This window comes from Condylostylus longicornis, unplaced genomic scaffold (genome assembly GCF_029603195.1).
Source record: "Condylostylus longicornis isolate FDR11 unplaced genomic scaffold, ASM2960319v2 ptg000100l, whole genome shotgun sequence".
In the NCBI taxonomy this organism is placed as follows: domain Eukaryota; kingdom Metazoa; phylum Arthropoda; class Insecta; order Diptera; family Dolichopodidae; genus Condylostylus; species Condylostylus longicornis.
Window position 1 is genome coordinate 2329184 of NW_026578068.1, and position 15310 is coordinate 2344493.

General features: G+C 27.1%; 1 protein-coding gene across 1 annotated transcript in view; it reads left to right on the forward strand.

The window, feature by feature from the left end:
* Nucleotides 1-15310, forward strand: part of LOC129614071 (probable serine/threonine-protein kinase pats1) — a 100562-nt gene that overhangs the window by 72391 nt on the left and 12861 nt on the right. Inside the window, exon 4 of the mRNA XM_055528459.1 lies at nucleotides 7340-7532. Coding sequence (XP_055384434.1) covers nucleotides 7340-7532 — 193 coding nt within the window. The remainder of the gene's footprint in view (nucleotides 1-7339; nucleotides 7533-15310) is intronic.

Below are 15310 nucleotides of genomic sequence, written 5' to 3' on the forward strand. Positions count from 1 at the left end.
GTTTAAGGCACTATTCACTTGATTTTCCAAATGTATAGGTAATGTGAATGCTCGATGGGAATCATGAATAGTATATTTTACCCGTTTTCCATTGATTACCTTAATAGACGGTAATAAAACTGCATGTAGAAACTACATATTGCAAACATGTATGTTGTCTAAAAAAAAGTAACTGGATTAATGTTAACAAGAAACTATATAATGTAGCATTAGGACCATAGAAATAAAACCATAATTGTTTATTAAATTGTAATAAAATGTACCAACCTGAATCCATCATCTTCTTTTTTTCTTTAAAGATTTTTAATAAGTTTTTTGTTGCAGCATCTTTAATCTTTGTTGTATAGGTTTTTTCTGCAACTTTACAAAAGCTGTCCATAAATTAAAATCAAAATTATTATGTGGAAAAAAGTGAGAGTAATCGATCTCAACCTAGAAAAAAATAATTTGTATTAGTTAATTATTTTTGTGATTTTATTAACAAATAATGTGTTTAACTTTTTTTTAAATTTTCTAATTTCTATGACGATTCTTACCAGTTCAGGTGCTTTCGAATATCTAAATAGGGGCCAGTCAACCAAAATTTGTTCCAGATTCTTCTTAGAGTCTAACATATTTTTTCTTCTGAACTCTATAGTTTTTTTCCATTTCGATATAACTTCCTCCCAATCCCGTATGTATTTAAGCTCAGTGAAAATTTTTTCTGCTTCTTGAGATGACAAGTTTTCACATATTTACATAATAAGTATGAAACATATGGGCACTTAAAAGGCTAACAGATTTAAATCGGCGTTTACATAAGTAGCAAATCATTATGATGACTGCCGGTCAGTTGTTAATGTATCTAAATTTAAATATAAAAATTGAAATTAAATAATATTAACATATGTACAATGCTGGTTAATTTAAATTTTTAAATCTGCTATTTTTTTGTTAATTTTGTTCAATTTCTTGTATTGATTCTTGTTATGAAATTCTTAATTCTGCTTTATATAGCGTTATATGCATAAATTATGTATTAATTTTTAGGTTTTCTAATTCTACATTAGAAAAAAATACAAAATATCACAAATTATGTATACATAGATCAAACAATTACAAGAAAAATTATCATTTCTCTCCTTTGTATCACATTGGCATTGACAAAATGTACAATATAATTTGTATTACTATTTGAAATTTAACTTACCAATATTTGAATTACTTCTTTTCCTTTCCTTTTACGTTCCACTATTATGCACATATAAACGTAAATGCACATATAAACATGTATGTACATGTTTTTTAGAAAATTGACTAAAATTAATAAAGTATGTATATATGTACATATGTATTTCAATTTAAAATAAATTTTAACTTTTATTTTAATTCAAAGCACTTAATATTTTATGTAAATAGTTTTCTAATTTTTATATTTTGATTAATAATATATATTTAAATACCTAAGCATAATTTTTTTAACTTTATTTTTTTTAAACACATATATTTCAAAATTATTGTTCACTGAAAACAGAAACTTTACTGGCAAACACTCTTTATGCGAGACTAGAAACGAATAAAATTAACTCTATACAAAACATAAAAATCAATGCGGTTTCGATAACTGTTTCTCTCATATACACAAGTGAATGATTTGTTTTTTGCTCTCATGTGATTTTTTTCTCATATTCATAAGAAAAATCACCTAAGAACTTAGCCGGCTTAACAAAACACTTGGCAAAATTAATATGAACTTAACTTTTTTGCAATTATAACCAGCGTTGTCACTTTGTAGTAAGTGGGACAGGCGTGGCCCGTTTTTCTTGCTTAAAATCAATTTGGCTGATTTTTCGTATTATTTGGTCGTATTTGACCCATCTTTGAAATCTTGAAAAAAACCTTAATTCTCCTTTTTTTTTAAGTTTTTTATATATATTTTAATTTTGCAAGACCTTAGAATTAAGTTATAAGATTGTGTACAATGCTCTTAGTATTGTTAATTTAACATTACTATAAAACCCATTTCCATATTAGAATGTGTTTTTTTAGTTATAAAATATCGAATATGCAGCAAAAGGTTTGTTAAGTATTTTATTCCCAATTTTATATAATTATGTACATATAAACAGAAAATTTTTCAGACCTCACAACAAAATAAAAAACGCATCGTAATATAAAATTTGGAATAAAAAGGTAAAATTTGAATCAAATTTGCCATTAGAATAGCAATAAGTTTTTTACTTCGAAAATTAAGCACATTAATAATCTTGGCCCTTTGGTTTTAAAATTTGGCCCATTAATTGTTTCATGAATGGTAACCCTGGTTATAACCTATTCATAGATCATATATTCAATACTTAAATAAATTAATAACTGTACTTTTCTCTCTTACATATGTATGTAAGTACACATGCATAAAATCATCTAAGAACTTAGGTAACTTAACATAACACTTGGCAAAATTGTTATAAATTTACCAGCTAATTTTTGGGAATTAGGTATGACATATTTACAAGCAGAGGCGATTCTACTATGTGTTCAAGAGTAGCACTTGCACTGATAATTAAAAATTCTGAAATATTTTTTTTCCTCTATTTATATTTACGTTAAGTATACGAAAAGTTGTAACATAAATAACATAAATTTTAAGTTGACTGTTTTCTATATTACAATAAATATCTATATAAGTCAGACAATTTATATAATAATATAAATTTGAAGTATTAAAATAAAGTTTTTTTTGTTATATGTAATAATTAATATTTTTTCTTTGATTATACTGCCTTAATAGAAAAGTTATAGAATAGATTTGGAATGATTGAAAACCACCTATAAAATGTGCTGTACAGTTTTTAAAGCTGAATGAATGAAATTGACGAATTGTATATGTACATCTTTTCAAAATTGTAAAATTTTGATTATATTGAAAATTTTAAATGCAATCAAAGTTCGTAAAAAATGAAAAATTGTCTTCCTCAAAATCAAACGAAAATATCAATATTTTAACGGGGAAATATTAGAAAGCAACAAATAATTTAGTTTTTTAATTTACATCGTTCAGAAAGAAATTTATAAGAAAGTTTTGAAAACGACATTGGTTATTTCCTTTTATTTTTTTATTGCAACCTATTTATCAAGTTTATGTTAAAAGAGCGCTTAATTATTATGCCATCCTCTGCAGATTTCAGAAATGACTTAAGCTTGTTGATTCTAAATTATAGGACAACATTTTATTATAATGACACAAGCAAAAAATTTTTATTTGCTTATTTTTTTCCTCTATTCTCAAAATGACAACGTGGTGACTCAGCATTTGCATTCCGAATTAACTGTACTTCTCTTTCTATAAGTAAAATTACCTAAAAACTTGGCTGATTTAACATAAGATTTAGAAATATTGTTATGAATTTATAATTCAGTGATGTTTTCTTATTTAAAAGCAGGGACAGTTCTTGTATATTAAAAAAATGAGCACTTGCATTAAAAATGTAACAATTTAGGAAATAATTGTTTTCTCTATTTAAAAGTTCTCCTTTTCTGTCTGGAATAATTATAAAAATTCAGTTTTATTACAAAAAGTTGTTAATCACATGTATAATTATTGATAAACTAAGAGTCGACTCATACTTTTTTTTGATAACTACCTGAGTAGAAAATTTATAAAAAAAATTATTTTCGAAACAACTTACAAAGTTTGCTTAACAAAAAAAAATTAGAAAAAGTTGTTTGAAAAATTTAATTTTTCAATTACAATATGAAATTGTAAAGCTGAATAAATCAAATTGTCAATTATTTACCAGGCGTATTTCGTATGGAAATAGATGATTTTGAACAAAACAACGCATAATTTTGCTTTTTAATTTGGATAATGCATGGTGAACACGCCAACAGATTTAGAAACATAATTTAACTTTTATTTATCAAGTTTATGTAAAAAAAAGAGCACTTTAATAATTAAACAGCAGGTGAATTGCCTATTATGGAAATATCTTAAAATATTTGAATCCAAATTATAGGACAAAATTTTCAAAATTAATATACATACATATGTGCATAAAAAAAGCTAGAATGGGGTTGGTTTTTTAGCAAGAGCATATTTTATAGCATAAGTAAAAAATTTCTATTAGTTTTTTTTCCTCTTTTTTCAATTTCTTAAAATGACACGTGATGATTCAATATTTGCATTTCGAATTAACTGTACTTCTCTTTCTATAAGTAAAACCACCTAACAAATAAGCTGATTTGACATAAAACTTAGCAAAATTATTATCAACTTATAATTCAACTTATATTTTTGGAATTATAGCTTGTTCATAGACAATATTAACTAAGCATTCAGGTGAGGTAATAAGTATACCTTTCTTTTATATAATTTAGTATTTAAGAATTGTAACTTACTATTAAAAAATATTACTTAGGTACTTATGCGGTTTGATAATTATATTTCAATTTCGTATAAGTAAAATCACCTAAAAACTTAGTTGGATAAACGTAAAGCTGGCAAAAATTACCTTAGCGCTTTGGTGAATTTGTAACTAAATTTTTCTCTCTTTAATTTAAGTTAGATCACCTAAGAATTAAGTTGATTTAATATAAATCTTAACAAAATAATTATTAACTTGTATATCAGTTTAGTTTTTAGGAATTATAGCTCAGTACTTTGGAATATTACCCAAGCACTTAGGTGACTTGATAACTTCGTGCTTTTTTTATATAAGTAAAATCACCTAAGAACTTAGCTGGATAAACGTAAAGCTTGCAAAAATTACCTTAGCGCTTAGGCGAATTTCTAACCACATTTTTCTAACTTTAATTTAAGTTAAATTACCTAAGAACTAAGTTGATTTAATATAAGACTTCACAAAATTATTATGAACTTGTATATCAGTTTAGTTTTTAGGAATTATAGCTTAGTACTAAGCAATATTACCCAAGCACTTAGGTGAATTGATATCTGCGTATATAAGTAAAATCACCTAAGAACTAAGCTAATTTAGCATAAGTTTAGGAAATATATTTTGAACTTATAATTCAGCTTAGTTTTTAGGAATAATAACTTATTCCTAGGAAATATTGCCTAAGTAGCAACACCTAAGAATTTTTAGCTTTGGTAAAATTGACTTATAGTCTAAGGTGATTTCATAAATAGATCATTACCTAATGTTATATTATAATACTACGTTAAATTACCTAAGAATAAGTTGAAACAGCTTAGAATATTTAACTTAGTTTCCTAAACATTTTACACAAGTTTTTTTGTGTAATCTGGCTTATTTTTTTACCTAATTAACACATGTAATATTCCCAATCTCTTGGCTGATATACACTAGTTTCAAAATCTCCATACAAAAAAATTTATCAAAGTCGGTTTAGGTGATTTAACTTACGTTTTTTCGTTGGGTGTTGTTACGTGAAACTATTTCTTTCGTAGACTTTTGAGGGTTATTTTTTACTATGAACGTAATTTATGATTACTCTATTACGAGGTCTCTCCATACTCCCCACAGAATCATCAGGTGTCCCCAACTTCCGAACCCAACCTACTGAGGTGCACCCCAAGTCTGCAGTGACCCGGCAAGACCTCGGTGAAAATTCTCACATGGTTCTCGTCCATCCTATAATTCTCTTAAATAGCTCCTGTTCATAATACCCCAGGAGGAGTGCTCGGCCTGCCGCAGCCTCGGAAGACTTCTCCAGTTCTTTGGCCGCCTCTTCTCTGATTCCTTCTTTTCTTCCCAACGAATCGTACGCTGTCCCGTTCCGCTAAAGGGCTCCTATCCAAGAAGAGGTGAATTTTTCCCCCTCCTTGCCAGTGTATCATCTGCCCCATTTCCTTCCACGCTCACGTGGCCCAGTACCCAGCATAAATTGACACGGTTGCGCCTGCCTAATTCATTGAGCTTCTGAAAACAGCCCCATGCTGTCGCGAAGGATACCAAAAAAGAATTCGATGCTCTGATGGTAGCCTGGCTATCCGACCCGGCTTTCAAAAATGAATCGCACACACAATTCAATGGCATGCAATAACGCCAAAACGCGCTCGAAAAAGTTCCCATAGGTTCGGAGAATTTGGTTCTTGGTCAAGAAAAACCCCCGCACCCGTCTCCATACTGGTTTTCGACCCATCAGCGTACCATCTGATAATGTGTGTTCCCACTGGGTAACCTCAAAAGTCACACACCCAGTCCCTCCTGCTGCTCAGCAATGTGGAAAAATTTTTCTCGCAGCTGTACTTCTTTACCATGTCGCCCTAAGATATCGAAAGTAGCCGAAACGCCGGGATAAGACGATCCCGACCTCAATCACTCTGACTCAATTTCTCCCAACCTAAAAATGGCGACCTTTGCTGCCATCTTGACAACAAGGTGCAAAGAGGTTGGTCCCAAAATCACCTCCTTTGCCGCAGTTAGGCAAGTTCTCATAGCCCCTGTGATGCAAACACATGCGAGTCTCTGCAATCGTTCCAGATTTTTCCTAGCCGTACCAAGAGCCATCTTTCTTGCCCAATGTACGTTGTATACTGTCATATTTATTTCCCTATCTGTTCTCGTACATATTATACGTTTTGACCAAACTCATTTATGCGATGTAAATCTTTAGTTACCATTAAACCTGAAACAGATTTATTTACTAAAAAATTTGTTAATTATGTGAATGTCAAATCAACTTAATAAATAACATTTCAATATAACATGAACCCGAAAATTTATTTTAGAAATTTTTGCAAATGTTGATCTCTGTATATTAGGTTGAATAGATCCTTTGTATAATCCTGTTGTAAAAATGTCCTAGCTTTATTATCTTGTATGTACCAGCATGCACTAATTTATAACATGCACATTATTCAAGCTCACTCAATTATTTCAGAAAATAAATAAATTTTTTTATAAGAAAATAATTTACCATTTATTCATCTTACATGAGAGATTCAGAAGCTATTTTTTTGCTTTCTAATAAAAATATTAAAAACAAAGCGAAAAGAAAAATTTCCAAAGTACAAAATCAAAACCGCATATGTTTATTTTAAAATCATGAATTTTAAGGGTCTTACACCAAAAATTTATATGATCTCATTTAAATTTTCTTGTATTCTTTTTAGTATGCTGCTGTGGCTAACAATATTCATCTTCAAATACATAGAAGTTATTTAAAATCAGTGCATATTAGCAATTTTTTTTATAATTTAATTTAAATAATAAAAAGAGAAGAAAAGCAGTAATATTTATTTACTCTCTATAAAAATAAAATAATAGTGTCCTTTTTCTTTTAATTCTAAATATAAAAAAGAAATTTACATAAATTTTCATTTTATTTTTCTTTTTTTTCTTTTTAATTTTTTTTCTTTTTATGCTGACCACAGTATTCTCTGTTACAAACAGTTGTGGAAGCATGCCAAAAAAAGAAACATTGTAAATTTAATGCAACACCGGGTACCTATGGTGTTGGTGCAAGTGGCCGTGGTGAAGCTGGCAGCAGTAGTTTTCATCATAGAATGCCAGATCCATGTCCTCGTGTAAGGAAATTTGTTGAGATTGCATATAAATGTCGACCATGTAAGTATAATAGATAATTTTTTTTGAAAATCTTATATTTTATTATACATATAAAAAGAAAATTTAGATTTTTAATGTTTGAAAAGAAAAAAATTAGAAAATTTTATTTTTAATATTAGCATAAATTTGGTTTCAAATAAAATGTTTTGGCATTTTATATGCATTACATTATATTTTATTATGTTGGTTATGTTCTTAGATTAAATTACATGTGTTAAACAAATATCAAATAATGTATACGTATATTATGGTAAATGTAAATAATGCAGTTATTCTTAATCTTGGCATCCTATATAGAATTGTTTTTCTATTTCAAATTAATTAATACTATTTATACATGTAATATTAAAAAATTATTTTTAATTTTAGATTTTCAGTTCTTGAAATAACTGCTATATACCTAAAATTTGTTAGTACGTCTTCTTTTAGTTACACCTTAAGCCATTAATAGATGGATGGATATATTGCAGCCTCGTCCTCCGAGAAAATTATAGACATGTTCCCTAAAAAGTACTCTCGAGATATACTCATATATTTTCAATAAATTCAAGTATCATATAAGGGTTATTTTTCACAGCCCTTACGCGCTACCAAAAGGAACTACACTGGAAACTTCCCTCTCTTGTAAACCAAAGCTCTATCCTCCACTGGGAGGCGTGTTGAAGTCTCCCCTTCTTCCACACAGAATCAACAAAGGTGCCATTGCCTTCCACAATCGACTTCTGCAGGTATGTGTTAACGAAGCTTGAAATACTCACTCAGGAGAATAGTGACGAACCCTTATCTTGTTGATCTTATTATTACCACATTCTGGTACGATGTTTCTTAAAATTGAATTTTGAAGAATTTTTTTCATAGTTCCGACCCCCTTCTATCAGCTTCTTTCTTGAGCTTTTCCCGGACCCTTTTTCATATCACTTTTAGTGCGAAATTTAGTACATATACCCACGTGATATTATTTTAACCATATTTTTTTTTTGGTTAGTATAGTGGTCAATGCACAAATTACGATTAATGAAATTCAATTTATATGGAATGATATTAAAGTTCATAATTTAAGTACAGACTTAATTTAATTATATAGAAATGGTTTTGGTACACCAATTTTTCTTAAAACGACTTAAGCTCAAGTTGAATACCCTATATAGAAAAATTTATAAGAGACTTACTACTCTTTTTAATAGTTTCTTAATTTTTAAAAACATAAAATTTTTGCTTATATTAAAGAATGTATGAGTACTAATAAAGTATGTCTAACTCCTTATGCGATAATACTCTAAACAAAAAAGGGATAAAAGAAGAATCGACAAGAGAAAAGAAAAAATAAAATGTAAATGCTTAACTAAGTTAATATGCACTTAACACACATTGTGGATTACTTAACTTTATTCTGTATAAATTGTGCGATCAAATAAAAATAAGGCTCAAAAACTCTTACTAAATAAATCTTTTAAAAATAAAGAAAAATATTTGTGGTAAATTCAATGTTAAATAAACCAAAACTATGCAAGACAAATACATAATTGTAAAAGAAAATAAAGAAAAAGGAAAATTTTTTGATAATTTTTCGAGAAAAACAAAACTGACAAAACTTTATCTGTTCAAATACCTAGTATTTATTATGTGTATGTGTACATGTATGTCGAAGTACATAATATAAAAATGTAGTGTAATATAAAAATATAGTTAAAGCGTATGTGTTCAAAATATTTTTAAAATTTAGGTCAGCTAATACCGAAACCAAAGAGAAATCCAGATTAAATCTTTTTTCTTCATTTTTACTGTACATTTGATGTTTGTTTTTTTTTTTTCTTGAAGTTTTATCTTTGAGTTTACAACTGAAAGGTCTTAAGTTACTACGTATGTATATTTAAGAAAAATATATATAATTCAGAAAAGTTTTAAGGACAGGAAAGAAAAAGTAAAGCACAACTATCCTTAATACAAGTTGTACTGTTAGGATTAAAGTAAAAATTTCACAGATGAAGACAAAAAAAAATTGTTGAAAAAGAATAAAAGTTTTTTTTTTTTTTGGTTTTCAAAAAGGCTTTCAGAAAGCATCTATTTACCTCTAAATATCGCTTAAAAGTAACTTTTTAATATTGTTTTCACATTATGCTAAATTGTTGTTTCAATTGTAAATGAAATGAATAATTGCGTATTTCCATCGAAAAGATTGAATTTTTCAAACGACCATTCAAACCATTTCTTAAGAGAATAATATTTTAAATACTACAACGAAAGAGTGTAGAACTAGATTTTTTCAAAGACTTCTTTCATTTAGGTTAAGCTTAATAGGAAAAAAATATAAGAGTATAGTGAAGTTCTGAGTATCTGGCTTACCTAGTTATCTGAAGGAAGAAAACTTTAAAATCACCCAGAATAGACCTGTCAGTTCTAGAGTACGCATAAAACGCACATATACTAATGTAAAATTTAGTATTTAGTTAATATGTGTATTATTGTGTACAAAATATAGACTACTTCTCATACTAGTAATTCTGAAAAAGTACTCACAACACGGCGCCTAATTTGTTCGGCATCCTACGCAATTAATAAAAAGTGCCGTCTCAAAGCAAGAACCTTATGAAATAAACATTGCGAATTGCAAGAAAGTAAATCACTTTCTTGTAACTTAAACATTAGACTGGTCATAGAATTAAGGCTTGGAATTAGGTTTTCAGCTTTTTGTTTCGTAATGTTTGTGTATTAGTCTATGTATGTTATCAAATTAATTTCGCCGTAAATAGAAAGAAAAAAATTTTGAAAGTCACCTATTGGAGAAAACTGAATTTTTTTTTTTTATAAAATTTAGTCTTTTATGCTTAGTTTTCAATGGCGGCCTTGTTTTCCGATGCATATCAATTTCAATTGGTTATGGTCAGATCCAGCGTTGACTGCTTATATTTTCTTTATTAATTTTAAATAAAATTAGTGTTAAACTCATGGCAGGACCTAAAATAAAACCAATCAAATATATTTGTAATACTGGAATACCGGAAATCAAAGTCAAAAATTTAAAATTTATTTGGAAAAGTAATTTTCTTTACTTTATTTAAGCTAATTTTAATATTTCTTACAATATGTACGTGTTTACTAGCTTAATTTATCTAACATCATTTATTTAATGTAATCTTTCTATTATTCTTCTAATCTTAAATTTTTTTTTTTTAACTTCTAAATTAAGTTTGTTTTTCACTAATTAATTCATTAATCATCAATCTTTTCATTAGATAAGATTTAAATGTCATGTCTTTTCAATTCCTCTTCTCTCTTTTCTCTTCTTGTTTTTTTAAACTAAGATAAAAAGGATATATGCATGTATTTTTTACGTACATGTACCTATACATACTTTCATATAAACTAATTTGAATGGATCAAAGTAAAAAAAGATATCACACAAAATTTTTAGTAAAAAGAACAGAAAAAAAAAGAAATCTAAAATTTCAAAAAGTTGAAATTATAAGAAAAAAAAAAGAAATTTTAATCAAAGGAAATTTAAAATTAAAGGACATAAAATATAACAAGAATATTTTAATGAAAAAAGCAAAAGAGGAAAAATTAAAACAGAAAAAAATAAACAATCTAGAGGGATGTGAAATTTTATTAAAATTTTTAATTTTAATTTTCAAATTTCAATTTAAATTTGAGTTTTTTTTTTCTTCATAAAATAATTGAATTATTTAGGAATTTTTTTTTCTTTTTCTCAATTTCAAACAAGTTTTTTTTTAGTTTCCAAGTATTTATGTTTTCAAAAATAGGAATATTTCTAAAGAATTTCTTTTTTAAAATAAAAAAACATAATTTATTTGAAAAAATATTAAAAATAATTAAATGTAATCTATTACGCACTTATGCATACATATGTACATAAATATGTATGTATATACGAATGTAAGTATGAATAAAAAAAATTCATTAGAACTTGCAAAATTACTAGTCTTACCATTCGTCTGTTCTTTTTAGTATTGAAAAAAAATTAAATTTTACCAAGAACAAAACCCTACCAAGCAGGAAGACTTTTAGAGAGCTATTCGAAAAAAAATTTGATGTGGTAAGCACATAACTGACTGGAGTGTATGTTGTCTAACTTCACATTCTTCAGAATATGTAAATTTGATTCATGACAGTGTTTCGCTTCGTGCCACTCGAATTCACCGAAAAGTTTGCCAGTGTATTTTGATGATAAGCAGAACTCAAATATTGCATTTTACGAAATATCATCAATTAGTTCAGCACATATGGTAACAAACGTAAAATCGGCCACTAGTTCGGTTTCCTAGCTTTAATCCTTCCAAAAAAAGAGTACAGGTTCATTGTTTACCCCCAATTAAAATTTTAAATTAGAAGGTAATTGGTTGATTATTTCTCTTTATAAACGCAATAATATAAAATCGGCACACAAAAAAGTCTTAATATGAAAAAGTGCGTTTTCACCGAAAATTCGACATCCAATCTGTATTTCGTTGGAGCTTCTTATAATCCATGTTACTTGAATTCATGTTCTTTAAAAAAAATTGACTACAATAAACGTTATACTTGCAAAAAATTGAGAATTATCGTAATTTGTAAGGCATTTCAATGCTCTACATCAATGATAAAAAGTAATAAGTATTGGATTATTAATTGATAAGATGTGAATGCTGTAGTTGTTAAAAAAGTTTATAACCTTTCAAAGGAATTAAAATATTTCATTTAATTTCAATTGGATGGTGCTGCAATACAACTTCTATTCATTTATTTAATTCAATTTTTAAAATAACTTAAAAACTGTACTGAATTTTTGTACTACTTTCATTTGTCTAAAATTCGTTTTCTTTTATCACAATTTTAGTAATATTGTTTCAATTACTTTTATGAAAAATTCTCTAAATTTCTGTATGGTGTACTTGTTTTTGTCCTTTTTGAAAAAGAAGAAAAAAATTTTGATATTTAATAATATCTTTGTGAAATAAATTTTAAAAATTAATTTAGGATTCAAATGAAATGTAAAGAAAATAATATTAAAAATGGAATATGGGACTTTTGAATTCATTTAATTTAAATTTAATAATATTTTAAAGTTCAGAAAGGTTAGTTCTGTTTTTGAGTTTTATGGTTTTCCGAAAAAATTCATGGATTCTCCTTTGAGTTGGTTTTTGAGGGAAACAATAAAATATTTTTTTAAACTAACAATTGTGTGGGTGCATTGTACATATTTTGTTAAGTTCGGTCTGATATTTTAATATTATTTATGCAACAATTCTAAGGTTCAGGTAATAAGGTTAAATAACCAAAAATTCACATAAATATGCACATATATCGAGTTTTGCTCTTTAAATTAATTGCAAAAATTAAAAAGGTCTTAACAATTTTCGGGGATACTATGTAACATAGTAATTTACTGATTATTGATGCACATGTCTTTGAATTACAAATTATATAATTAGATAGAAACACATTAAAAAAATGTTTGATGAAAAGATGTTCTCAATTTCATGAATATTGTTGCATACTTGTATCTATTGCATACTTCTGGGGTCATCTCGTTAGGTAGGTTCATATAACATATGTTATTATATTATATTATATTATATTTCATATGTTATTATATTATGTTATTATATTTTCTAATATGAAATCATTTACCACATAGTTGGTTGACTAACGTGACTTGTGCGATAAAGGCAGCCACATTCCAATTACCACAAATTTGCTGTTTTGATACCAAAACCATCCGGTCGCAATCAAATGTCTGATTGTAGATCATCCATCTAATCTACCTGGTATTTTTATGAAATTTTTGTAAATTCACGTTATCAAGTCTGGATATTCCATAGAACCAATTACTTAAAGAAATTGTAAGAAAGGATTTTCTGTTTGTCCATTTCTCGGCAACTGTGACTTTAATTACCAAAAACTAATTCGTTAGCATAAAAACTACTTTTAATTGTGCTGTACTTTAAACTAACTACCTTGAAGGATTTTACGACACCTCCATATACTTCTTTCTTACCTTTGTACAATACACGACTGAATTGAGTACCATTTTACTATTGAAATAAAGTCAAAAATTTTCTTCACTATATTCATGCCATAAAAAGACATCAGTTTATTAGTACGCACCTACGTCAAAATAAAAAAAAAATATAAATTCTCTTAAAAATATCATTAAAATTTTTATTTGTTAATTTCTTTTTTATTATTAGCAAAATTAATTTACAAAATTAAATTATCCGCCATCAAATAAATTATCATAATAACCAAGTACAAATCTTATAATAAAATTAATTTGCTGGGATTATCAAATTATTATTCTCTTTCATTAATTTTAAACATTTTTATCACAACTATAGACACATGTAGATGTGTTTGGATTTGTGTACACTTATGTAATACAGGACCACACATAATTAATATGTACGTTTAATAAGAGATAGATAATAAATTTTTTTAAAGTCTTTTTCATGTAGTTAGTGAAATAAAATTATATTTTTAATTAGCTTTAATATTATTTGACAATAAAATAATTTGGTAATAAAATAAAAATAAAAACAGGAAAAAAAAAGATTTATTTTTTGCCTTTCTTTTTTTTAGATCGTTAATTAATGAAAAAAATTAACTTCATAGAAGATTTAAATCAAATATGTTGTATGAATGTATATGTGTATTTGTATTAATACTTGTACATCCCCGCTAGTAGAATAAGGACTCCCTTTTTTACAACATCAAATTTTTATGTATCTCCTATTACTTTTTACTGTTAATTTACAAGTAGAGGTATGTGTTACAATTTACTTGAATATGTGTAGGTTTTATTCGTATATATATATGTGTGTGTGTAAGTACATATATTTATTTGATTATTGTATTTACAAAAGCTATTTTATGACCTGAACAAGATTTATTGTTATTTTTTATGTTTAAATTGTAACAAAAATGTGATTTTTCAAGTATATGTTGAAATATTATATAACCAACATTAAAGGATAATAGTTAAAATACGCTACTAAATAAATTCTTGTATGTTATATAATAAATAAAAAAATTTGTGTTTTTATAACATTTTTTCGTGTTGGTTTTATTATTCATTTAAAAAAAAAAATATTTCGGAATAATAACAAAATATTTAATATTTAAATTGCTTGTCATTTTGACTGAAAAATTTTCAAAAATAGCTATTAAATCATAAAACGCAAGGTAAAACGCATAAAATATTATTCTCCGGTTGCTTTTATTTTCGAGTATAGGATTTGCTTAAAACTGTAAGTTCGGACATATCTCTACATAATATTATTACAAACATTAATAAAGAAAAATTTATATTAAAAATTAAAATTACTGAAGAATTATAGTATTTGTAGAGCAGTAGATGAAACAATTTTTTTATACGAGTAACATCAATATTTTAGGAAGTACAGCTTTGAGAAAAACTTCACCTCAAAACTGGTAGCCAAAAAGAGTTGGAGGGGGGAGTTGTACGAATACCTGATGGGAAGCCACATCATCAGGTGGTAAACCGACGGGTGGAAGATATCTACAAATACGGATTTTAAGGTATCTTTGTGCCAAAGATTAAAATACTTCGAGATAGTATGGAAATGTGTCCAAGTATCTTTCAAGCAGAAATATACGTTACAGAAAGGTGCGCCTAGTTTAAACTGGATAAGGGTTACTGCGAGTGCAATATAGCAATAGTGTCCGCAAGTTAGGCTACCATAAGGGCTCTAGATTCTTGCCAGATCGAGAGTCAAGGGTCAAATACTTAGAGCTCTTGAGGATGTATCCGAGTATTTTTC